Genomic DNA, 27,601 nt, shown 5'->3' with positions numbered 1-27,601 from the left:
TGATTGCTTATAAACTGAATTGGCCTCTGCCAGAACCAGAATACTGAGCTCCACGGACCTTCAGTCTGATCCAATATGGCATTTCTTATGTTCTTATGATGTTTTGTGTCTGTCTAGAAAATGTGAGAGGCTGCAGTGCCAGCACCAGCCACAAGATGATGGTATCATCTATTACCGTAGAATCAAAGGTTACTAAAACTTTTAAGGAAACACTCTCTGACATCAAGGCCCTATTGAAACCTTGGCCGGGTGTTGCCATTGTCCTTAATGGGCAGATGTGTATTATTTATGACTAGTATTTTAGCCCGTTACATTAACGGGTGCTAGAAGTCTGGTCGTCTCTCGTAGTCCCTTGTCACGGCCCCCCCCCCTTCCTTTTCCGTGGTCCCGACTCCAAACCTGCCGACTCCAGCAGCGTCTGCAGCACTGTACACACGCTGCTTCGGGGCCTTATATGGCCCCGAAGCAGCGTGTGTAGAGTGATGCAGACGCTGCTGGAGTCGGCAGGTTTGGAGTCGGAACCGCGGGAAGAGAAGGGAAGGGGGGGTTGGCAAGGCGAAGAACTTACTTTTACCAGAGCAAGGAGTCCAGCGCTGGTGGCCAGTCCTGCCGGCAAGTGTAGTTAGGTGCTGTAAGGCTGGGGACCTGCGCATGTGCACTTCTGCCACCACGGACCTACATCTCACGGAACAGGGAAAATGGAACACGCAGGTAGGGGTGCGCATGCACGGCTAGGGTTTATTATATAGGATGGTTTTGCTGTCAAAATTTCTGTACAGATTACAGTTGCTAACATGTTGATTGTTACAGTCTGATTTGAATTCACTGAGATCTGTGATCATAAAATTTGTACAGCATGTGATAAACTCAGTCACAAAGTTACTCCTGCCCAGTGGCGTACTAAGGGGGGGGGCGTGGGGGGCGGTTCGCCCCAGGTGCACGCCTTGGGGGGGTGCACAGCCGGCCCGGTTTTGAAGGCGACGTCGGATGCTTAGCTGTCCTGTTCTCATTGCGTGTAACGCCGGCCCTGCAGCTCCGGACTTCCCCACACCTGCTCCCCCAAAATTGTCATGCTTCGGTTCCTCTTCTTCCTTCCTCCCTCCCCCCGCAGGACCCTGCGGCACCATCAACTCTTACTCCCTCTAACACCGGCCCTGAAACTCCGGACTTCCCCACACCTTCTCCCTCCCCCCCCACCGGATCGCTATTATTTTAAATGTTATAGGCGCGGCGCTGTATCCATCAGTGGAGACGTCTAACCTCGGAACTCTTACTGCAACAGTGACTTCCTGTTCCTGCCTAGACGGGCGGCTGCTGCAGTAAGAGTTCCGGGGCAGGCCGAGGTTAGATGTCTCCACTGATGGATACAGCGCCGCGGCTATAACATTTAAAAAATAATAGCGATCCGGGGGGAGGGGAGGGAGAAGGTGTGGGGAAGTCCGGAGTTGCAGGGCCGGTGTTAGAGGGAGTAAGAGTTGATGGTGCCGCAGGGTCCCGCGCGGTGGGATGGAGGAAGGAAGAAGAGGAACCGAAGCATGGCAATTTGGGGGGAGCAGGTGTGGGGAAGTCCAGAGCTGCAGGGGAGAGTGTTGCTGTACCCAGCTGGAGGGAGAAGAAAGATGAGGGAGGGAATGAAAGGAGATGCCAGGGCTTGGAGGGAAGGAGGAAGGTATGCCAGACTAAGGGAAAAGGAAGGGGGATATGTGAGAGCATGGAGGGGGAGGGAAAGATGGAAGAAAAGGAAAGGAGAGAGATGCCAGAGAATCAGGGAAGGGAAGATACCAGACTATGGGGTGCAAAGGAAAGAAAGGAGAAAAGAGAGATGCCAGAGCATAGGGGATGGGGTGGTGACAGAGAGAAAAAAATGGAGAGGTGGCAGAGCTGGCTGGCTTTGGGGATGGGCAAAATCTGGAAGGCAGTGGGGGGACATAAGAAGGAGGCACTGGGGGGCACTAAGGACACGGGAAGGAGGCACTGGGGGCACTATGGACATGGGAAGGAGGCACTGGGGGCACTAAGGACATGGGAAGGAAGGAGGGAGGGAATAGAAAGGGACAATTGTTGGGCCTGAGTGCAGAAAGAAAGAAAGGATACACAGTCAATTAATAGATGTCCCCTTTTGATGAAAAAAATAAATGGTCACGTTACCATTGACTTACTTTCTCTTCAGCAGAGTCGGCAGCCGCGCTGAGGTGCAGGAAGGTCCCGCGATGACTCATCCTGCTGGCTCTGCTCCAGAAGAAGTAAGTTACGTCGGAGGGGGTGGACCCGGCAGACGCAGTCATTGCGGGACTTTGCCGCAACTCCCTGCGTCTGCCGGGTCCACCCCCTCCAACGTAATTTACTTCTTCCAGAGCAGAGCCAGCAGACGAGTCATCGCGGGGCCTTCCAGCATGCGATTGCTGAGTCCGCTCTAGAGCGAGTACATCGGAGTGGAGTGGACTGGCAGCAGGCAGCTACAGTCATCGCGGGACCTTGCTGCATGAAGGGAGAGAAAGGAGCAGGACTGCTGGAATGGAAAAGTGGTGGAGGGAAAGAAAGGGGGCAGGGTGGTATGGAAGGGTGTTCCTTATGGAATTGATGTACAGAGAAAGGGGAGAGACATAAGGGGGAAGGATATTGGAGGGAAAGAAAGGGGGAAGATGCTGATTGAAGAGGGGTGGATGGAGGGAGAAAGGGCAGACATTGGATGGTAGTGGGGAGCCTATGCTGGATGGAAGTGCAGATGGGAGAGATAAGGGAGCAAATGCCAGAAGGAAATGGGAGAAGAGAAAGAGGAGAGCAGATGCTGGATGGAAGTGGACAGAGAGAGGAGAAGGTACTAGATGGAAGGGTTGGAGAAAGAGGGTACATGATGGAAGGAGGGGATAAATAAAAGGAGGACACATGATGGGGAGAAAACGATTGAGTTAGGGAAACACTGGAGGGGTGAGGGAAAGAGGTGGCAAGCTTTAGGTAGACAGTAAAAAAGGACATTGATGAGAGGGTAGTAAGAACATAATCTAGACAGATGCAGAAAATAAATTGAAAAGGGAAATGAAGGAAAAAAGGGAAAGAGATTGCAGAGGAGAGGTGTGAGAGAGGGAAGGAGAGGAGAGAGATGCCAGATCAATGGGGGGTGAAAGGAGAGATGGAAGGGGGAGGCATACAGTTTCTGGAAGGGGCATAGAAGGAGAGAAGATGCCATATAGGGGAAGAGAGATGGCAGACAGTGGTGGAAGGAAGAGAGTTACAAGAAGATGAGGAAAGCAGAAACCACAGAAGACAAAGGTAGAAAAAAAATTTCTATTTATTTATTGCTTTAGGAGACATGTGTCACTGTTTCTGTGAAGCATTGTATGCAGAGTCCAGCTTCTTGCTGGTTCAATTTAACCTTTGTCTATGTATTTCTATTTGATCCCCCCTTTTACAAAACTGTGAAGCGTTTTTTAGCACCAGCTGTGATGGTAGCAGCTCTGATGCTCAGAATTCTATGAGCATCAGAGCTGTTATCTCTGTAGCTAAAATCCACACTACAGTTTTGTAAAAAGAGGGAGGGGTTAGTTTGTGATGACATATTCCATACTAGGCGAAGGTGTGTTCTGTGTGTTCGAAAGACATGGTTTTTTGTTAGGCTTGACTGCAGGATTGATCTGTACTAGTCTGGCTTGTTTAGTTTTACAATGGGTGTATTGATGTTGTATTGCTCACTGCAGTATGTAAGATGCTGCCTTTTCCTAGGTACTCATGTGTGACGTGTGGATTGTTACTAAAAATCATGTTTTCATACAAATGGGGGGGTGTCAAAAAATGATGGGCCCCAGGTGTCACATATGCTAGGTACGCCACTGCTCCTGCCTAAGAGAAGGTGCATCTTTTTATGGAAGCTTTGAAGTAGGCTATTCTATACTGTAACCTATAATTTAAAACAGCTATAGTACTTCATAACTGGGTGCAGTCAATATACTGTAAAGTAAATTTTTGTATAGCATTTCAAGAAACGATAGATTTTAACTTGACATCTGTTCTGTGTAAATTGATAGAAGCTATTCTACAAAAGACATGTAAACACAGCTTTATGGGAATAAATTGGTATGGGTTTAGTAAAGGAAAGACTTACCAATTTCATAGATTTTGTTGAAGGTGTAAATAAATATGTTTAATGTTTAAAAAAGGTTTATATACTGCTTTCACATAACCAATAGGGCAGTTTATAAAATCAATAGGCAGAAAAGAACTCCAGTTTTAAGGATAAAAAAGAGAAGAAAACCCCACACACACAAATAAAAAATGAAATTCAATTACCATAGCCGTTAGGAGATCCCAAGCCAACTAAATATCTTCCTGGAGTGCCTGCTTAAATAGGTGAGCTTTCAAGAGAGCACAAAACTTCAAGTAGGAATATTCTGAGTGAATTTCAAGAGAAAATAAGTTTTTAGGCCTCTGCTGGGAACAGTGGTGGGAACAGGGTGGGAACAGCGGCAAAGAAAGCAGATTGCTGGGTGGACACAAGCTTTGTCAAATATAGTGACAGAAGAGAGAACTGGTGTGCAATGGACAAATGTAGAGAACGGGAGGGCCTATAAAGAACGAGAAGGTTGGCTAAGTAATAAGGAAATTCTGAGTGGAGGGTTTTAAAAGCTAGAGTCAGGGCTTTATGAACAATATGAAACATGGATAAAGATGAGCTGGTAATTATAGTGTATTTGGATCTGTAGCAAGCATTTGACAAAGTCCCTCATGAGAGTGTGATGGATCATGTTGGCTGTTGTTTAAGTATCTATGATCCCTCTAGGATGCGGAAGGTGCATCTGGGTAGAATATATCGCTTCCTGGTGTTGCTGCGAGTTATAATAAATAAGTTCACAATTCAAAAACTCAATCAGGGAACTCACTAATAACGTTACAAATATATATATATTTTTCCCTGTTAGAATAGACAAGACAAGTTGGAAAAACTTGTTTATAAATAAAAAAATTTTTACCCTTATTTTTAACCTGTTAGTGTAAATATAATGTGAAGAGTGTATTTTCAGTATGACCGTGAAAGCTAACGGAACTACAGCAACAGCTGAAGTTCCAGGCTTATAGGTCTCTGGCTGGCTTTATTGCAAACAAAGAAAATTGTCTGACCAAGTGGTCCAAATATGAGATAATATAATGTAAAATCCCACTATGAAAGTTGAGGAATCTTCTTTGTACAGGTCTGCTGGAATCCTCAAGTCCCAAATTCAGCTTCTGCTCCTCTCTCTCCTTGTGTAAACCGCTATGAACTGCTGGTTAGGCGGTATATAAAAATAAATTATTATTATTATTATTACAAGAGACAAACCCTCATTTAGAGGAAGAACCCCAAATTTACTTCTAATCCTGCAAAAGCAGAGAGGAAAATGCCTGCAGGAGCTTCTGAGCAGAGTAAGACTGGGCGATGAATGGCCTTGTCCCCGTACCCGTGGCGACCACTTATTTTTTCTTCCTGTTTCAGCGGGATACCCACGATTAGCTGCGGGTATCAGCCACTGTGTCATTCTCTAATAGACATACACTGTGTGTGATATGAATTATACAATGATACCAAACGCATAAAGGAAAAATGTGCTCTTATATAAAAAAGGTTTTTTCTATAATAACTTATTTCCAACTTCTCAAGGCTAAATGCTCAAGACCGGCTTAGAATGAAATACTTATCTCAGATGCTTCCCCACTCTCAGTTCACAGTATTTCATTGGTCAGCACTTCCGTAAACTTTAACTCTCATTGTAAATCCTAACATTTTATTAACATTCTTCCCAGGCTCCTGGAGGCTCCTGGGAAGAATGTCAGTTTCCTTTTAGGCATTTATACCTGTTTTTGCATAGTCTAAGTCAGTGGTTCCCAACCCTGTCCTGGAGGAACACCAAGCCAATTGGGTTTTCAGGCTAGCCCTAATGAATATGCATGAAGCAAATTTGCATGCCTATCACTTCCATCATATGCAAATCTCTCTCATGCATATTCATTAGGGCTAGCCTGAAAACCCGATTGGCCTGGTGTTCCTCCAGGACAGGGTTGGGAATCACTGGTCTAAGTTACAATGTATAAGTTCCGTTCAAGAAGTCTCGTAAAACCTTTGGTTATCACTGCAGGATGACTAAGTCTCGGTTGGCCCACATCTCACCCTAACCAATCCTCCAGATACGTTTCAAGTTTTATTAAATTTTGTTATGTATGCAGTATCAAATGCTTCAATGCGTATAACATTTTTTAAAAATGGGGGGCAAAACAAAACTTTTATACAATTACATACAAATTCTATACATTCTAATGCATGACTGGTACGGAAGATGAAGGGGATGAACTACAATCTTTAAAGAAAGAAAGGAAACATTTAGGGGGGAACACATATGGTGGGTAACACACACGCACACAAAAATGATAGCTCTGGGCGCACAGCAGCAGAGGCCTAAAAAGTTCCTGGATACATCCAAAAAATAGAACATAAGAATTGCCACTGCTGGGTCAGACCAGTGGTCCATCGTGCCCAGCAGTCTGCTCACACGGCGACCCCCCAGGTCAAAGACCAGTGCTCTTAAATGAGTCCAGCCTCACCTGTGTACGTCCCAGTTTAGCAGGAACTTGTCCAGCTTAGACGACTTGTCTTTTAGGTCATCCAAGTACCGACTTGGGCGGGTTTTTAGATGTGTTTACATTTCAATTATGAGCCCCCTAAGAGTATAGCCTTCGATGGAGACTGCCCCAACTTTGTTTGTTGGGCTGAGAACTTTTCAGCGGCCCATCACAGAAAAGGTTCAGAAAAGGATGACAAAAATTATAAAGAGGATAGAACACTTCCCTTGTGAAGAAAAACTGAACAGGTTAGGACTTTTCAGCATGGAGAAAAGACAACTGAGAAGTGATATGATAGCGAGTGTGGTAGAACTTTTAAACAGATGGTTGTTTAACCTGCCAAACATTAAAACAAGAGGAAGAGATTTGACTCAGTATATTTAATAAATGAATGAAAAAATTACTCCCTAAGAGAGTAATTTTGTAACTGGCTACCTAATGTAGGCACATGTGTTGCCTTTATAAAATAAGTGCAAACTGTGCACCTTTGTGCCTTGAAAGCCTAAAATGATTTCTAATGAAGGGACTTTATCATAGGGGTTGTATGTGTGATGACTGAGATTGATGAGTACATGCAGGAATGTCAGATGGGTGTTGTGGCAGAGGAGGGGGGCAGAAGGGTGTTTCTGAGTATGATATAATACAGCGATTTTGATCCTTTTATTTTTCTTTCAAACAATATTATTGCAATTAAAATTGAAATGCACAGTTGGCATAATTGTGACCATTATAATACATACAGTATATATTATATGTTTATTTAAACTTTTTATACCACTTTGTCTATCTAGCAGATTTAAGCAGTTTACATATTCCTTCATTTAGATACCACCAGTATAGAGATGTTATATAGAACATTTATTTGTTGAATTTACAGTTTATCCCATTCTCCCAGAACAGCTCAGAATGGGTTACAAATTTAAATACAGTCATGTGAAAAAATTAGGGCACCCCATGAAATATTCAGTTCTTTCTTAAGAAATGTTCACATATTGATGTCAAATCTTTTTTATTTATCTCTGGAAAAGAAAGTGATGTAATTGCAGACAAACAACAAAAATGTTCCTTAATTTACTCATGAAACAAAAGATATCCACAAAAATGTGTATTCTAACTGAGGAATAAATTAGGACACCCCCACATATTCTTCCAAATCATACACAGGTGTATCACATCAGGTGCACATAATTAGAACATCATTACTTAGCATATTGAAGGAGGTTTACCCTACTTAAACCTCAGACATTTGGGGCTCCTTTTATGAAGGTGCACTAGCGTTTTTAACGCATGCACTGGATTAGCGCGCGCTCAAGAGGAGGCAGTAGCGGCTAGCGCGTGCGGCATTTTAGCGCGCACTATTCCGCACGTTAAGGCCCTAATGCGCCTTCGTAAAAGAAGCCCTTAGTTTGGTGTGCTCATAACTGCTGCGGTGAGAGTGAACACCATGGTGAGATCAAAAGAACTGTCTGAGGCCTTCAGAAAGAAGATTGTAGCAGCTTATAAGTCTGGTATGGGATTTAAAAAGATCTTGAAAGAATTTGACATTAGCCATTCCACACTCTGGAAAATAGTGTACAAGTGGAGGACTTTCCACACAACTGCCAAAATGCCCAGGTCTGGCCGTCCAAGCAAGTTGACCCCCAGAGCAGATTGCCAGATGCTAAAAGAAGTCTTCAAAAACCCTAAAATGTCATCACGGGACCTACAGTAGGCGCTTGTTAATGTGAAAGTGCATGCCTCCACAATCAGAAAGAGACTGTACAAATTTAACTTGCATGAGAAGTGTGCAAGGAGGAAACCTTTGCTCTCTAAGTGAAACATCAAGACCAGACTGAAGTTTGCGAGAGAGAACATAGACAAATACCAGGACTTCTGGAATAGTATTCTATGGACAGATGAGTCTAAAATTGAATTATTTGGACACCAGAAAAGAGGACTGTTTGGCATACACCAAACATACAGCATTCCAGAAAAAGAACCTCATACCAACTGCGAAGCATGGAGGTGGAAGTGTCATGGTTTGGGGATACTTTGCTGCAGCAGGAGCTGGCCAGCTCGCCATCATAGAATCCACCATCATGTGAGACCATCTGTAATAAAATTAAAGCTGAATTGGAACTGGACCCTACAACACGACAATGACCCAAAACATACCAGTAAATCCACCAAGGACTGGCTGAAAACTAAGAAATGGAGAGTCCTGGAGTGACCGAGTCAAAGCCCTGATCTTAATCCCAGGGTGATTTGAAACAGGCTGTACATGCAAGAAACCCCTCAAACATCTCACAGCTGAAAGAATTCTGCATTGAGAGTGGGCCAAAATTTCCTCAGACCAATGTCAGAGATTGGTAGATGACTACAAGAAGTGTCTCACTGCGGTTATTTCAGCCAAAGGGGGTAACACTAGCTATTAGGGTGTCCTAATTTATTCCTCAGTTAGAATATACATCTTTGTGGATATCTTTTGTTTCATGAGAAAATCAAGAAAAAATTTTGTTGTCTACCTGCAATTACATCACTTTCTTTTCCAGAGATAAATAAAAAAAAAGATTTGACATCAATATGTGAACATTTCTTAAGAAAAAATGAATATTTCATGGGGGTGTCCTAATTTCTTCACATCAAGCAGAACAGGGTATAGTAATGTGGAGCATGACAGTACATTTTCGGTCATGACATGATAGGACAATATACAGGAAGCATGATAGTAGTCAAGAGCAGGCAGTACTTAATAGGATATGACAAGACCTCATACAGAAGTCTCTCAAACTTTCTAGAGCCGGGTTAGACTAAAGGTAGTGGCCACGGCTCAAAGTACCTGGAAGTGCGTGGCCATCACCTTGATGACATCACATGCATGCATGACATCATCACATCAACATCCGGCATACGCAGAGGTCCCTGAGATGCCAGTAAGGCGGTGCCAGCCAGATGCCAGTAAGGGGTGCCAGCCAGACGGTCCCTGAAATACCAGTAGGGGGTGCCAGTAGGGAAGAGGGCCAGAGAGGAGAGATGCTGGCACCGGCTGATTTCCTACAGCAGTGTTTCTTAACTACTTCAAGCTAAGTACCCCTTAAGTCTAATATCAACTGAGTACCCCAACCACAAACCTCCCAAGCTCTGCTCCAGATCCCACCCCTTTACTAATTGTAATGCAATTTTTTCCATTCACTTTTCATATACACACAATATACACAGCAGATATAAATTCTGAAAACTGACACATTTCAATCACTATATTGAAGATTAAATCATTTTCCCTACCTTTGTTGTCTGGTGACTAATTTTCTGTACTTTTAACTATGTTTCCAGTGCCTTCTTATCCATTGACTATTTTTCTCTTCTTCACTTTCTGCTTTGCATCCATCTTTGGCATTAACATTCAATTTTTCCATTTTTCTGCTTTCTTCTCAAAATCTACTTTTCCATGTCTTACTTTACCTTACCTTCCTCTCTTTCTCCTCCCCCCCCCCCCAATAGTCCAATATTTCTCTCCTTCCCTCCTCCCAGTGGTCCAACATCTCTCTCCTTTCTTTCTACTACTACTACTACTATTATTTCTATAGTGCTACCACTCTTTCCCTGGTCTGGTATCTCTCCCTTCCTTTAGTCATCTCTCCTCCCCCCCCCCCAGTTTAACATTTCTCTCACTTCCTCCTTTCTGCCCCTGCAGTCCATCACCTTTCCCTTTCTCCTTTCTGGCCCCCCTCCCAGTCAACATTTCTTCTCTTTTCCTCCTGCATGCTGCTTCTCCTCCGGTCCTCCTTCTCTCCCCCAAACACCTTCTCTCCATGAGTCCAACTTGTCACACTCTGCCCTCTCCCCCTTCCCCCCGAGTATAACATTTTTCCTTCCCTCCTTTCTGTCCTCCCCATCCATCTCGCCCTCTCCATGTGTCCAACATTTTCTGCCTCCTGCATGCTTTCTCTCTCCTTGCCTCTTCCCTTGAGTGACATCCCTCCTTCCCACCACCCAACCAAACATGCTCTCTCCCCATGCACCATTTCTCCCTCTCTCATCACTCTCACTCATTCTGCAACAATTTTCTTTCCTTCCCTCCCTCAACTCCACTCACAACTAATATGATCTCTTCCCATGCACCATATTATCCTCCCCTCCAGTGTGCAGCACCTTTCCTTTCATCCCCTTCTGCCAGGTCCAGCAGTACCTCTTCTCCCTCCCCTTTCCCTACTCTCTTGTCCAGCAGTACCCAGTCTTCCTTCTCTTTCCCTCCGCCCCTGTCCAACAATAACTCTCCTCTCTAGCGGCAGCTCACTGTGCTTTTAACTTCCCCACATAGCTGCCGCTAGCATTAGTTTAGACGTGGTTCCATTAGGCATCCTCAGGGCCTCTAACAAAAGAGAAAGTTGCATCATCGAAGCGGTCCAGCCTAGCAAAGGCCCAGAGGCTTCCTGATGGAACCGTGTCTAAACTAATGCTAGTGGCAGGTGTTTGGTGAACTTAAACACACACTGAGCTACCACTGCTGGTCCTGGGGTGGGGAGAGAAGATGAGGAGAGCAGGAGCCCGGGAGATATGCGATGGTAGCAGGAAGTACCTCTGGCCCTACAGGACATGCCTCTCACGGCGAGAGGCATGTTCTGTAGGCAAGTCAGTTGGCCGGTGCCTCTCTTCCTCCTCAGTGTGCTTCAGCACACTTAGAATCTTAGGAGGCACACTAGTGTGCTTCAGCACACAGTTTGCGATACACTGTCATACAGTATGGGGTGATGATTTTATGAGTTGGTATGACATTGCGGTAACTAATAGAGCTTGACAGAACATTATAGTACCTGACAGTATGAAGCATGGTAAGGCAGTGCAACACAGAGCACAGCAATGCATTAGGATGTATGGCAGTACATGTTATGATAGACAATACATACAGGACCATAGCAGGAATATGACAGTGCATAGCATGGCAGTACAATACATACTTATGAATGGTAATATATGCTAGGTGAGGTATAGCATGGAATGTCTGGCAAAGTGTAGAAATATCGACAATGACAGTGCATGACAGTATGGGGTATGATAATGTGTGCTAGGTATGATCTGGTATGGAATGTATGTCAGGGAATGGTAGTATCAGTGCTGGTTGATCTTGTTGCGTAGAAAGTAGTATCTAGATTGGAGCTATTTTATAGAAGGTTAGAGGAAGAGGGTTTTTTTTCCTTCCTGAAGTTCAGTAGTCCTTCTAGTGATCTGATGTGAGGTGGTAGTTGGTTACAGAGGCGTGCTGAAAGTGTTCCATATGGTACCTATTCTATGTTATTTAATGGCACATTTTCATATTTCATCCCTTTCCTGTATCTGCAGTATTTTCTTGACTGCTGCCCTGGGTTTGCCTGAAGCTCTAATTCCTGTCCAGCTGCTGTGGGTGAACCTGGTCACTGATGGTCTCCCTGCTACTGCCCTAGGCTTCAACCCACCTGATCTGGATATCATGGACAGACCTCCTCGCAGCCCCAAAGAACCTCTCATCAGTGGCTGGCTTTTCTTCCGCTACATGGCCATTGGAGGTAAGCCTGGACTGAAGTTCTGCTGCTATCACTCTCCTCCACATATATGGAGTCTCTCTCTCAAACTTCTTTCTCTTCTTCAGTGTTTTCTTTTTCTGGCTCTTGTATGTCCAACCTAATGGCTTCATCTTTGTTCTGCCCATCCAGGTTATGTAGGTGCTGCCACTGTTGGTGCTGCTGCCTGGTGGTTCTTGTATGCTGATGATGGACCAGGAGTCACCTACCACCAGCTGGTATGATGCATTCTCTTACAGCATTTAACCAGAGGTGGCTGATGGTGATTAGCAATCTACTAGGAGCTATTTGTGGAGATCTTCTCCCAGCTATGGTGACTGAATTAGAGTGGGAGCTGTGTCTTTGAAGTTTCCACTCTTGTTCTGATGGCTGGGTTGAAGAGGGGCTGCATCTGTAGAGTTAGCTCTAATACAGATGGCTGATCTGGATTGGAAAATGTGTCAGAGTCTCCTTCTTCTAGTTATTGGCTGATTTGGAATGGGAACTGTGTTTGTAGAGGTTTCTACCCTAGAGCTGGTGGTCAGTCTCTAATGAGAGTTGCATGTGAAAAGGTGCTCTCCTTTGCATTGTTGACAGCATTGGAAATTGTCTTCTCTTCCCCCAACAGGCCCACTTCATGCAGTGCACAGAAGAGCATGCTGACTTTGAAGGATTGGAGTGTGAGATTTTCGAGTCCCCAGTGCCAATGACCATGGCCTTGTCTGTGCTGGTCACTATTGAGATGTGCAATGCCCTCAATAGGCAAGAATGTTTCCTTTTCTCATTAAGTTTCATTTGCTTTTCATTCATCTTTCTCCTTACTTTTTCCATATCTATCTTTTTCTTGCCCACTTTTTTCTTCCCTTTCATCTTTTGGCTGCTTACTTTCTTCCATTTTATTCACTGTTCTTTTCATGTGTTCTTTCTTCATGTTTGTCTGTTATGTTCCTACTGTTTTTACTTTCTGTCTCTTCCACTTTGTGCTCATCTCTACCACTTTTTCCTTTTGTCTTTCCTGGTCTCTTGCTTTCATTTTCACCTTACTTCACTTGTCCTCTGCAATGTCTCCCTTTGTGTCTTTGCATTTCCAGAAGAAATTGCCCCAGAATGCAATGAAACAGAAGGGAAGTTCTCATATTCACAATTATCTTAACTAGATACATTCTCACTTTTAGAAGGCTGTCATAGGTGTTTATCCTTATACATCTATTTAATTGTATAGGGCATGCTCCAGTTCCCAAGAAGGAAAGAAGAAACTATATATTCCAGGAACAAACTCAATGCACATCTACCTGCTCCTCCTTCCTCTTCTCTTTGTACTCTTTCTTCCTTTCTCCTCCTCTTGTTTGTCTCACTTATTCCTTTCTTTTCTTTCAACAGCTTGTCTGAGAATCAGTCCCTTGTGAGGATGCCCCCATGGGTAAACATCTGGTTGATGGGCTCCATTTGTCTGTCCATGTCTCTCCACTTCCTCATCCTCTACGTTGAGCCATTGCCTGTAAGCACCAACCAAGCCTGTATATACAGTACATAAACATCATCTTTTTCATTTCTCTAGTCTTCTCAGTAAGAAGCAGAAAGACTTGCGAGCATATTTCAGACAGTAAAGACAAATAAAAATGCATCAAAAAATAAATGTTTGTTCAGCCACAGGGGTCACTTAACTAAATCAAATGAAAAAAGGTAGGTTCACATACAAGGAAATAAAGGGTCAGCATATGTTCAGGCAACAGTTCTAATCTAATGCTTGGCTTTATATACTGAGACTTCAATCGAGGAAAGGTCGTCTTGGTTTACAGTAGTTAGTTTAGGCCAATAAGAACTGAAGAGAGAGAAAAAATAAAACCAAGAGGAAATTAATTACCAAAATGCTCAGTGAACAGAATAGTTTTCAAAGACTTATGAAAAAAAAGGAAGAGAGACAGAACTTCTTAAAAAGAGTGGAAGATTGTTCCAAAGCTGAGGAAACTTGAAGGACAAAGAATGGCCGAAGATCTTAGTTCCTTTGATACCTTTACTAGAAGGACAGGATAATTTGAGTTGTTGGTCACCCCTTGCAAAAGAGAATCTATAAAGATTCAAGGATAGCAGAACTAGAGGAGTGAAAATGCCATGAAGAATTTTGAAAATATCACAAGCACATTTAAACTGGATTCTGAAATAAACAGGAAAACAATGAAGACTATGAAGCAGTAGTGTCACATGATCAAACTTATGCTTACCGAAAATCAATCTGGCAGCTGTATTCTGGACTACCGTATTTGCCGGCGTATAAGACGACTTTTCAGTACCTTAAAATCCTCCCCAAAGTCGGGGGTCGTCTTATACGCCGGGTACTGTTTACATGCAGTGGCGTACCAAGGGGGGGGGGGGGCGGAGGGGGCGGTGCGCCCCGGGTGCCAGCCCTAAGGGGGTGTTCCCGGCCTTGCCGTTCAGTCCCCCGCCACCCCAGAAGGACCGCTCGCCCCACTGACCTTCCTGCACCACCTGTGAAGCAGCCCGCAGCAGGATCGCGAAGTCAGCATCAGCGATCCCTGCGCTGCTTCCTGCGCCACGATCCCGCCCCTTCTCTGACGTCAGAGGAGGGGCGGAACCGTGGCGCAGGAAGCAGCGCAGGGATCGCTGACGCTGACTTCGCGATCCTGCTGCGGCTGCTTCATAGGTGGTGCGGGGAGGCCAGGGGGGCGAGCGGTCTTTCGGGGTGGGTCGGGGCATCAGGCCTTCAGGGTGGGGCGGGCGGGCAGGCAGGCAGGCTTTCAAGGGGGAGGGGGGTGACAGGCAGGCAGGCAGGCCTTCAAGGGGGGAGAGGCCTTCAAGGGGGAGACAGGCCTATAAGGGGGGGACAGGCCTACAAGGGGGGGGACAGGCCTTCGGGGGGGTGCAGGCCTTCGGGGGGTGCAGACCTTCAAGGGGGGGACAGGCAGGCAGAAGGTTGTGCAGAAGGTGTGCGGAAGAAGGGGTAGTCTTATACGGCGAGTATATAACAAACTCTATATTTTAACTGTAAAAGTTGGGGGGTCGTCTTATACGCCCAGTCGTCTTATACGCCGGCAAATACGGTAGTTGCAGTCTAGAGACAGGTTTTTGTAATACTAAGATAAATGACATTACAATAGTCAAGATGAGATAAAATGATTGACTGAACTAAGATAGAGAAGTGGTGTTGATGAAAGAGGTGACTTACCTTCCTCAACATGCGCAAATTGAAAAAGCATTTCCTAATGACAGAGTTAATCTGATCCTTAAAAGAAAGCGAGGAGTCAAGAAAGACTCCCAGAATCTTAGCGGAAAATTCAGTTTGTAAGGAGGATCCAGAAGCCAGTGCTATAGAACTAGGCAAATAATCCTATTTTGGGCCTAGCCATAATAATTTCATCTTAGATGTGTTCAGTTTCATCCGAACGGCTTGGGCCCATAACTGGAGTTTCAAGACACAAAGGTTAACTTTAGATACTAAATCGATAGTATATGGATCTATCTCTATCAGTATAAAAATGTTGTCTGCATAAGTGAATAAGGTTTCACAAGTAGACAACAGTTGAACACATTAGGGAATATTTACTAGGGAATGTTTACTATTATCTTTCATGGTCTGCTTGTTTGAAAAGCCCCTCAGGAAAGAAACAGTTTAAAAACAGAAGAATGAACACCTAGTGATTACTGCTTATCGAGTGTTCAAATCTAGTGACTTTCTAGAAGTAAATTAAGATCTGGGGATTTGCTCACCTCATCTTTGTGAAGTGAGGAGGGAGAGTTTGTTCAATATCTGCTGGTAATCCATGACTCATTTCCTACATATCTCCTACATAATGCAGCATTGCACAGTCAGTGACGGTATAAAATATGACAGGATTTTGCCACCCCGATTGTTTAGGTGGTGTTAGACCTGTCCAGATTCAGAATTCTTGCTAATCAGTGATTGATGAGATGTGATAGTGGACCAGGGATTGAAGTATCTGCTGTTTAAGCTTGACTAGACCTGTGTGGAAATGATTATCCTTCTCTTGAGTGGTACTGATCACCCTCAAATAAAAATAAATCATTTGTTAAGCCTTACAGGTACATAGAGGCTGTGTAATTCATTCAGAGTAGACCACGCCACAAAGTTTGGTTCCAAAACAGGTCTTTTTATGGATGAGTGTATTTGTAAATCCAGTGAACTCAGAAATCTCACAGCAAATGACATCTAATAGTAGAAAATGTATCATTATATTTATATGGAAATAATAACCATATCCCAGAAACTGCATATGGTCTTATGCCTCCTTAGTGCACTTTTAAAAACCTGTAAATCCTCAAATATATGGCCGATGAATAACTAACTTAATGTAATCCAAATTGCATTAAATCAGATTAAGTAGAATAGGTAAAGCTAAATTAGTCTGAGTCTTTGACTAGAAACTACGGGGTCGAGATTCAGCTGGCAGAAGTCTTTTTTTGTCTGTTACCGGCTTTATGCCCAGATATTCAATGCAAGGCCATGTCCATACATTGGCATTGAATAGTCAGTTATATACGCTTGGCTAAAACTTAAGCAGTTAAGTACAATATTCAGCACTTAATTGCATAAAGATAAGACTCTGTTTTATGTGATCCTATTTACAAGGTCACCTTATGCAGTTAAGCACTGAATATCTGCACTTAATTGCATAAGTGCTGACTCAGCCCCTGGAATACCCACAAAATAGCCAGCTTCGTGTTTGGCAGTTAGTGCTGATATTCAGTGGCATGAACTAGTTAAGTGCCACTGAATATATCAACAAATAGCCCCGTACAAGAGTTAAATTGCCATTCTTTTGCCAGATCAATTATTCAGTGCCCTATCAATATGCAACACATCTCTGATAGTTTTTTCTTCTTTGTTGCCTCTCCAGATGATCTTCAAGTTGACTCCTCTGAACGTTAGCCAGTGGCTTGTCGTCCTGAAGATTTCCATCCCTGTCATCCTACTAGATGAGCTCCTCAAATTCTTTGCCCGTCACTACATTGATGGTCTGTGGGACCTCATCACTATTTTTTTCTACTATTTTAGATACACAACAGGCAGAGGAGGATCAGTTAGGAATCCACATCTAACTATGCATTACAAAAGGGTTCCTTGTAGAATATATGTTTGTGCAGGGTAGGGGAAGCTCACAAACTGGTAAATGCCACCAGGGCAGTACTGGAGGCCTGCAGTGGGTCCGGAAAGGGAGGCAGACTGACTGTCTGGACCACTGGACCATCAGGGCAGCACTGCAGGCCCACGGTGGGTCTGGGAGGGGAGGACATTCTGGGAATGGCTGGCTGTTTGTCTGCAGAGCAGGCAGACAGGACACCAGGGAAAGGAGGAGGGGGTCATTCTGCCCTGTACCAGTACTTGAATATAAACCACCGGTTTATATTTGAGTCAACCTTTTTTCTTCCTTTTATGGTTTATTTTCAGATCGGTTTATATTCAAGTATATACAGTACTTCAGTTTTTTAAGTTTATTAACTACACTGATTCTCATCTCCCTTCCTGCTCCCATCTACCACTTCCTTTTTTTCCCTCATTCTCCCTTTCGTTTAGCTAATTCCTTCTCCCTTCCACTCTTCCCCACCCTCTTCTTTCATGTTCCCCAGAAGCTAGTGCAGGGGTATTCAATGCTGGTCCTTGAAGTATATAAATGAGAGGGCTTTTCAGGATTTCCACAATGAATATGCATGCGATCTATTTGCTCACAATGAAGGCGATGCATACAAATAGATCTTATGTTTATTTATTTAATTTCTAGAATTTCTTGACTGCCTATAACTAAGGAAGGCCTCTACATACATTTGTGTTTTTAACATTCTCTTAAACTGTAACTGGTCCAAACAGGTCCTCAAGATACCAGGGAGGAGATTCCATAGTTTTACTCCTGCCACGGGTATCATCGCTATTCTTGATTCACTGTGGAAATCCTGAAAACTCAACTGGGTTGCAGATCAACATTGAATACCCTTGATCTAGTACACTCTAAGGAGCATGTTACCCTCGCTAAAAGCCTCAGAAAAGCTGACATCCTTCACTGGCGCTCTGACCTCAAGATGAATGCATGGAGATAAATCCTCAGTCTATTGGCCAGCACAGAAATTTATATGGATTAGTTATCAAAGTGATGTGGATTTTCCATAGCTGCTATACATATAAATTTTAGATGGAAAACTTACCTGTTCAAAGTTATACCTGCTTTGTATGCAGTGCACTGTCTAGAATATCATTGCTAGACGGGTAAAGTCTGGATGGCCTGAGTGTCCATTTTTTAAATGGATAACTTTAGCAGTTAAAATTATCCATTCAAATGACCCATATAAAAAAAAAAATCATCACACTTATATGGTTGGTGCCTCCCAGTGGTGTACTCAAGATGGCAAATATTGGGTGAACTAATAGATATAATGCCTGGGTATGACACACTTCCTGTCTTTTCCCACCCACCCATTCTCTTGCACCCCTATCCCCCAATTAAAAATAAATAACTTAGCTGGCAGAGATCCTCAAACCCCGCCAGCTGAAGACATCAGCATTCTTCCATAACTCCCTTCGGATAATTGTGGCAGTCAGCAGCAGCAGCATTCCTCGCCACAGACATTTGCACTCCATGTATGTTCAAATCTAATGCATTAACTGAACATATGCAACCACTGAGCATGCACAGATGTTGATGACAGTAGTTCAGGAGACTGGCATGGGGACAAATTTACCTCTGCAGGGTCTGTCTCCATCCCATCCCCATCTCTGCAAGCTCTGTCCTCATCTGCACAAGCCTTGAACACTTTAAAATTATAAATGTTTGAGGCTTGTAAAGATGAGGACAGAACTTGCAAGGATTGGGCAGGGACAGAACTCATGGGGATGGGAATGGAGATAGATCCTGCAGGGACAAATTTGTCCCCATGCCATTCTCTACTCAGGAGCATTACCACTGACTGCCAAGTTTGTCTGAGAGGAGTGATGGTGGGCTGCTGTCTTCATTTGATGGGGGAGGGGAGATCCCTACCAGCTTCACCAATGGTGTATCACTGCTGAATGGGCCTGAACTGAAAGTGGATGAGCCCAAGTACACCTATGGCTACACCCCTGGTGCCACCACTGCATATATACTGTTGTACTATACTAATCTTCTTACAGTCTTTCCTATACATCTCCTTAATAAAAATTAACATGTTTTTATCTCCTTTCCTTACTGTAGCATAATCCATCATCTCCTTGTTCCTGTCTCACAGGTATCCCATCATGTTTAGTTGCATGACCAAGCTGCCTTTGCTATCCCTTCATGGCTGATACACTCTGTCTTTCTACCCCTTGCTCAGTTCAAGGGATAAAACACTCCGTTTTGTGCACCTATACCTGTAATTGCTTCAATTAAGAAATCTCATGTGTGTGTATATATGGGGTGGGTGTAGAATGTCTGGTGGAAGAAGCTTCTGGGCTGCTGAGTTTTCCATCTGGAGCCAGTCAGGCCCCAAACCCCTCTATTGTTCACAAGTTTATCTGTAAGGGCACTGTTTCTTGGTTCCATTTTGCTTAGCTAAAGCACCTCCTCTTGAGAAATCACTTGCCATCTTCCAGACTTCTGGTCGCTGCTGTTGAGCTCTGTGCTCTCTCTTGTTCAATGTTGTAATGCTACTGAAGTGCAAGACTTCTTGACTGTGGCAATCTGTTGCTGCTGCTACTGTTGTTGGTCAAATGTTGCTCATGCAAGAGTGTAGAGAGTGAAATGAGCCCCCCAATCTCCAATTGTGGCTATGGGAATTCTCCAAGGTGTATCATTAGCTGCTGCTCTTGCTGCTGGCCCTGGGCACAGACTGCAGAGGCAGTTAATAAAGTATGGTAATGGGGGGCAGATGGGCATAGTAATAGGCGAGTTTGCTTCAGCACTGCAGCCTAACTTGAATGGAGTGGCAGGAATACAGAAGGCAGAACAGTAGAATTTGTGTCATCTACTACTGTTATATTATCCTACCACAAGGTTTTCTGCCCTGACTTCTATACAAGGGTAAGTAGTGATACCAACTCCGTGAAGATGATAGGACTGGTGTTAGACATACTAGGGCCTAGGAGGAATATAGGAAGGGACCCTAAAGCCCATCAGCTTTGGTCAAATTTTGGAGTCCCAATGGCTTGGCAGCCAAGGACAACTGCCCTTGTTGCACCCCTTTCCACAATACCAGCCCTCAAAGGAGAGGTATGGGTGGCCCACTTGGCCCCAAAAGAAGCAGCATAAGAGTAGGGTGGTATTCAAGTGGCCAGAATTACATTTAGTAAATAAGATGAACAGAAAAGTTCTAATGATTGTGTACTTGCATAATGTCATGATATCAGCACCATCCATGATTAACTTGTAGTCATTCCTCTGAGTCTAAAGCATCTATGAGTGAGATGCCAATTGATGATATGAGAGCATATTCACAGCTAGTAACTTTATTATAAAGTATATATAGAAAAAAAAAAAACCAACACCCTGATTTTGGTTTTCTCCCTTGTACGTAATGGGCTCTGCTACCCCTATCTCTCTCTCCAAATGATCATGCTTGAATGACCTGCAGCCCCTTTGCCAGACCCAAGGCTGAAGGGGATGCTTCCTCCAAAGTTCACCCTCAACACCAGTGTTAGACTTGTATAGGACTGCTGCTCTATCAGCATCTGCCTTCTCTTTTTCCTAGGCCCTAATGATACCCTCTTCAAAGTTCACCAAGGCCTGATTAGCCTTAGATAGGCGATAACAAACCTGGAATATCCTAATGGTTAGTGAAGCATGCAGAGAACCAGTGAAGCCAGGGTTCAAATTCCACTATGGCTTCTTGTGATCTCAGACAAATATCTTATCCTACCCCCCTCACAATTGCCTCTGGGGTAGAGAATGACACGGAGACAAATTTGTCCCCATCCCTGCAGGAACTCAATTTCCCTGACCTGTTCCCATGAGTTTTGTCGCTGTCTCTGTTCCTGCCCCATTCCTTTAATCTCTTCCTTAACAGCACAAGCCTCAAACACTTATGATTTTAAAGTGTGTGAGGCTTGTGCAGATGAGGTCAGAGCTTGCAGGAACGGGGAAGGGACAGGAAAAGAACTCGTGGGGATGGGAAGGAAAAATGAGTTCCCGCGGAGACAGGGAAAAATTTGTCCTCGTGTCATTCTCTACTCTGGGATCAGGGAACTACCTCCTGTACTTGGATGTAATTCACCTTAAGGATAGCCTTACTGGGTCAGACCCATGGGCCATCAATCCCAGTAGCCTGTTCTCACTGTGGTCAATCCAGGTCACTAGTACCTGGCCAAAACCCAAGGTGTAGCAATATTCCATACTACCGATCCAGGGCAAGCAGAGGCTTCCCCCATGTCTTTCTCAATAACAGACTATGGACTTTTCCTCCAGGAACTTGTCCAAACCTTTCTTAAGCTACTATTGAAAAAGCATGAGTTAAATCCAAATCTCCTTTACCACAGCACAGAGTGTTACAGCCCGAACTATGGTGCAGGCCCAAATGTCTTACTATAGCATTGAATACATCATTCACAGTGCTATTAGTTTATTATAAAGTGACTACAAATCCAGCATAAGAAGCTCTGTAATTGTACATTATATTAAGGAATATATCATTAAAGCTGGTGTCACAAGACAAAAGGACATAAACCTTTAAAACAATTAAAAAGCACCTGTAAAGCATAAGACATTATTTCATCTCATACGAGACCTCTCCTGCAGCACTCAGGGGCCAATATTCAGGTAGACAGAAGAACACCTCAATTTGGAATATGAGCAGACAAACGAGAAAGGCAAGGATGGTGTCTTTTCAACCAACGATTAAATCTTTATTCAGAAACAAATAGTCCCAACAAGGATGCCTATTTCGGCGAATAGTGTTGCCGTTCTCCAAACCAAGAGTTTTCTAAGCAGTGAGTTTTGTACTCTGCCAAGTGTCTCCTGAAGAAAGTGTCATCTATACGCCAAATAAAGATTTAATCATTGGTTGAAAAGACACCACCAATATTCAAATAGCCCATAAGGTTGTGAAATATGCAGGTGTTTGAGGTATGTTTGAAACGCAGTGACGTGTTAAAAGTGGCTGTACCCTTTGCACTTGCTCTTTTGTGCAGGTGGCAGGGAAGCATCAATGGATGCGCTTTGAAAATGTCACATGCATGCTCTTATTTTCCTCTCCAACTTAAAAGCACCTCTGGGAATAGTGGATCACAGTTAAGCCAAAAGTCAACATGCTTTGGAAGCCCATGTGGACTTTTAACTTGACTAAGGGCAAGCTGAAGACAGGATACGTTACTGGGATAAATCACTATGTGACTTGAGTAGATGGCTTCGATAACTGCCTCCTCCCATGTCTTTATGTTTGAAAACTTCACATCTACTGGTGTTTTGTAAAAAAAATTAAAGAAATATATGCAGTAGTGTAGCACTATCCCTCTTCTATTAAAAAGGAAATCGATCTATGAGAAGGAAGTAGCTGGGAGAGTATGATGCAACTGGCTGACTAGCAAGAGCTTGTCAAAAAGCAGTGTGTATTTTTCCAGTCTTCTCTACTTGACTCTTAATTTGTCTCTTTTTATTCACAGAAAAACAAAAATCCGAGTAAACCCCATAACAACTACCAACATTGCACTCTGCCTGTGACATCCCCGTCTGTCATCCTGGACATGCCTTCCCAGCTGACCCCTGAGCTGGAGTCTCTATGATATCAAATTCGTATATTGTACAAACACCCAAACATGGCAATTCGTATATTGTACAAACACCCAAACATGGCTCTAGGCCTCTGGGGTTTTCCTAACATATTTGTGATGAGCTCTGCCTTCGCTCAGAACTTTGTTTTTTGTATATTTTGAGCTGGGAGATATCCATGCCCTTCCCTCCCTGTGCCACCCCTCCTTTCTACAGTCTTCTCCTCAGTCCAGGAGTCCTACAGTATGGCCTTCTGCTCTCTGAACAAGCTGTCCTTCAGGGAGTCATCAGATTTACCTACCGTGCTCCAAATACAAGCACGTGAGGATAAGATAAATGAAATATACTTTTCTTTTTTTAAAAAAAAAATACACAAAAAAAGGAGGAAAAATACTTTCCTGACAAAGAAAAGCTTTTAGGAGGGAGTTCAAACAAACAAGAACATAAATATAATCATGTATAAAAGATCTTGTTCTATCTGCTTATTTATTAAAAATAAAGGATAAAGTATTTACTGTGACTTCTCAGTGGTTCCTGTCTCTTCCTTTCTCCCCGGGTTCAAGCTTGTATTAGAGCCACATGCTGAAGCTTATCCCCTCATTCTGCAACTTCAGTGCCTAAATATGAGCATCATTTATGCAAGCTAAAATTATAGAATACTAGCACTTGCATGAATGTACATTTAGGGGTCCTTTTACTAAGGCACGTTAGCCATATTAGCACATGCTAAACGCTAACGCATCCATAGAATATAATGGATGCATTAGCATTTAGCGCGCACTAAAACGGCTAACGCATTTTAGTAAAAGAACCCCTTAAGTTTCCGTTAGCACATACATACTATACCATTTTTATTTGTATACTGCCAATACCTCCATGAAGTTCGCAGCAGTTTACATAAGTAATTATGGTGATACAAATTAAAAACTAGTGTTAGAATATTTAGGAATTATTAGTAACAAATTCATGAATTAGATAGGTCTTTAGGTCTTTTTTGAAACATTTAAAATTAGATTGCTGGTTAATATTAATTGGTAATGCTTTCCACAGTTTTGCTGCTTGATATGCCCATGTGGAGTTAAAAGTTCTATTGTATCTAATGTTTCTAATGACTGAATACCGAAAAGTATCATTCTTTCATAGGTTCAAAGATGGATTATTAGAAAATTTAAGGAGATGTGGCAAATAATCTGGAGTTTCTCCAAACCGTATTTTAAATAGCCAGTGTAATTCACGTAAATAAGGTGTAATCTTATCACTTTTTTCAATCTGAAGATTGATCTAATAGCTTTAGGGCAATCTAAACAGGTGAAATTGTAATAGTCCAATTAAGACAAAACTAAAGATTGTACTAATAGACGGAATTGATAATTATCTAAGTACTTTCTAATCCTTCTAAGTTTCCGGAAAAGACCAAAATACTTTTTTTTTTTTTTTAATTAACAAGTTGACCTAAGGTAATAGTGAAAGGTTGTGATCAAAATGAACTCCTAATATTCTTATTACTTTAGCCAATGGATAATCCATCTTATTTATGGTAAATACTTTAGTTTCACAGTTCATATTAGTATGATTTAATAAACATAATTTAGCTTTATCCATATTCAATTTAAGTTGATGATTCAACATCCAATTCTCTATCAACTTCATGCAATAATTTTGTTTTAATTTAATATGATCTATCGAGCAGGAAAAAGGAATGAGAATGGTAATATCATCTGCATATATAAATGACATGAATTTGGCTTTTTCCAGACCCTCCCCCCAGAGAATGCAGGAAGATATTAAACAGGGTAGGTGAAAGTGGGGAACCTTGGGGAATACCACAAGGAAGAGAGATCATTCTTTGGATATCATTTTGGATATTTTTACTTTATAAGTTCTTTTTAAAAAGTTATTGAACCAATTTAGAATATTTTCAGATAAGCCAAGATCGTCTGATATACTTAATAATCTAATCTAGTCTTCAATTTATATACCGGGTCATCTCCCAACGGAGGTCGACTCGGTTCAATAATCCCCCTCTTTTACTAGAGCTCGCTAGCCGATTTAGCGTGCGCTAAATATTATAATAATAATAATTTATTTTTTAAAAAAATTTTTATATACCGCCAAAGCCATAGTAGTTCGAGACGGTTTACAAGAAGAAGAGCTGGACAGTCAGCGAAAAAAATAACAATGAAGTCTTTGGTTACATAAAGTCACAATGTAGGGATATTGAGTACATGTGAATAAGAGTTCAGGAGAAGGTTTAAGAGTTCTTGGTTACAAATTGGTTAAACAGGTTGGTTTTAACTTGTTTTCTGAAGTTAAGATAGGATGAGGAGTGCTTGATGATGATGCCTAGCCAGCCGTTAGTGTGTGCTAAACACTTATGCATCCATAGAATATAATGGATGCGCTAACCTTTAGCATGTGCTAATATTTAGCATGCACTAAATCAGCTAGCGCGCCTTAGTAAAAGGACCCCAATATGACATGATCAACTAGGTCAAAGGTGCTCGAAAGATCAAATTGCAGTATTAATACTTTAGAACCCTTTGAAATGTTGCTTCTTACAATATCCATTAGAGATCCCAGAATAGTTGCTATACTATGATTTGCATGCATTAAGCGCTATTCTATACATAGACATGTTTTTGTTTGTGTAAATCAATTGTTTACCCTAGATTTGTATAAAAGTATGCATGTAATTTCACAACACTTTAAGCTCCTATCTGGAGTTGGGGGAAGTTTTCCTGGGACCAGGGTTAGGCAACAGATTACACAAGCCTACATTTTGTGTTGTTGAAAACTGACTGACAGCAAAAGCTTGTTAAATCTTGCTTGTATTGTCAGACAATGTTTATCATGCTATCTTTTACCATATTATGTCTGAGAGTGTGGCGCTGTGGATGGAGCTGCAGCCTCGGCACCTGGAGGTTGTGAGTTCAAACACACGCTGCTCTTTGTGTCCCTGGGCGGGTTGCCTGATCCCCCATTGCCCCAAGTACATTAGATAATGAACCCGCTGGGACAGACAGGGAAAAATGCTTGAGTACCTGAATAAATTCATGTAAACCATTCTGAGCTCCCCTGGGAGAACGGTATAGAAAATTCAATACGCAAGCAACTTACATAAGGTCCCTTTTACCAAGTTGCAATAAGCACTAACATATTACATTACATTACATTAGTGATTTATATTCCGCCATTACCTATATGCTTTCCACAGCAAAAAATGACTTACCATGGGAAATGCCGAGGCATCCCACAGTAGTAGTTGGATATGTTGTGCTATCCAGGCACTAAAAAATAAAATTTATTTTTTAGCACTGGGGTTGTAGAGTAGGAGTGTTCTGTGTTAATCAGTTGATGCCCCTATATGTGGTTAGCACAGGAGCCCGTACTGCCTACAAAATAGGTAGCAGTGGGGGCTCTTGCACTAATGGGAATATTAGTGCATGGCCATTAATAGGGAAAATAGGAACATCTGCCATTTTACCTTAGCAGTAAAAAATGGCCTTGGCGTGGCGTGGGAATGACCTGTGTCACAGATTTGTAAAAAGACCTCCTAGCATACAAGTGAGTTGGGCATATGTATGGCCCATGCTTACACATATAACTTACAGAATAGTGCTTTGCATTAATGGGCCACATTTAGGCATGTACCGTAGAGTCCCAATTAACCAGTACTCAAGGAACCGGCACCCTCACACAACCGGCAGAAAAAAAAATCTTCCCCCAAAGCAGCAGCGGTCCTAAGCCACAAATCTCCCTCCCTCCTGCCTGAAGCAGCAGCAGTGGTCCTGAGCCGCGAACCCCCCTCCTCTAGCCCTGAAGCAGCAGCGGTCTTGAGCTGCGCAACCCCATTCCTCCCTCCCTCCCTTACCCGAAGCAGCAGCAGCCAGTCAGCAGAGGCAGCGTTGAAAACAGGGTGCTCGTGGCCAGCCCTGGCAGGGCCTTTCCTCTGACCTACAAGTTGGGGGATGATAAAGGAAGAGAGTGAGGTGTGAAGGGAGACATAACAATTTTTACACTACCTCATACCCAACCAGAAACTAGTTATCCAACATCCACAAATTGCCCCCACTAGTGCTTCTTATTGCAAGCACAATGCCAATTTTTGTGCACTGATGCAGTAAAGCAATTATATGCAAATAAGAGCTGCGTAGAACTCGTGCTCATCAGGGACAACATACCAGAAGCACGCACACATACTTCTGTGTAATGGCAGCTAGAACTTGCGTACACCTGAGCCCAAAACTGTATTATCTCCACACAGAGTTCTGCATAATTGGCGCATTTGCTGGAATGCTATTCTGTGGAAAAAATGTTTACAATGCCAATATTTATGCACAGAATAGCATTCCAACATATGCACAGATTATGCATAACTCGGGGTACCAATACAATACTTTTGAACTCAGACCTGTGAGGAAAGCTCTGGTTCCATTAGTGGTGTTCCACACAGACGTCTAATAAATAAACTGAGTGCCCTCAGGATGGACCCCAAAATGACATGCTGGGTCAAGAACTGATTGAGTAGAAGACGACAGAGAGTTGTGGTTAATGGAGATTGCTAGGAGGAAAGGGATGTTACCAGTGTAGTGCCTTAAGGTTCTGTTCTTGGGCCTGTTCTTTTTAACATTTTTATAAGTGATATTGCTGAAGAGCTGTCACATAAGATTTGCCTTTTTGCGGATGATACCAAAATCTGCAAGAGTAAAAACCCCCGATGATGTGAATACCATGAAGAAAGACCTAGCGAAGCTTGGTCTGAAATCTGGCAGCTAGAATTTAATGCTAAGAAATGGAAGGTCCTGCATTTGGGCTGCA

At 43.0% G+C, this 27,601-nt stretch overlaps 1 protein-coding gene across 2 annotated transcripts in view; it reads left to right on the top strand.

Annotated features, from left to right (window-relative positions):
- The window catches only part of ATP2A1 (ATPase sarcoplasmic/endoplasmic reticulum Ca2+ transporting 1), a 114,339-nt gene extending 91,036 nt beyond the window's left edge, over positions 1–23,303 (top strand). Inside the window, exons 17-23 of one of the 2 annotated variants that reach the window (XM_033944509.1) lie at positions 11,905–12,107; positions 12,255–12,340; positions 12,730–12,863; positions 13,482–13,599; positions 16,976–17,093; positions 19,298–19,331; positions 22,678–23,303. In XM_033944509.1, the coding sequence (XP_033800400.1) occupies positions 11,905–12,107; positions 12,255–12,340; positions 12,730–12,863; positions 13,482–13,599; positions 16,976–17,093; positions 19,298–19,302 (664 nt within the window). In that variant the 3' untranslated portion in view covers positions 19,303–19,331; positions 22,678–23,303. The remainder of the gene's footprint in view (positions 1–11,904; positions 12,108–12,254; positions 12,341–12,729; positions 12,864–13,481; positions 13,600–16,975; positions 17,094–19,297; positions 19,332–22,677) is intronic. The other variant, XM_033944508.1, reaches the window with a different exon arrangement.
- The last annotated feature ends 4,298 nt before the right edge of the window (positions 23,304–27,601 follow it).

The sequence above is a fragment of the Geotrypetes seraphini genome, chromosome 5 (genome assembly GCF_902459505.1).
Source record: "Geotrypetes seraphini chromosome 5, aGeoSer1.1, whole genome shotgun sequence".
In the NCBI taxonomy this organism is placed as follows: Eukaryota; Metazoa; Chordata; class Amphibia; order Gymnophiona; family Dermophiidae; genus Geotrypetes; species Geotrypetes seraphini.
The sequence above is the reverse complement of the archived record's forward strand: the minus strand, read 5'-3'. Positions and strand labels throughout refer to the sequence as shown.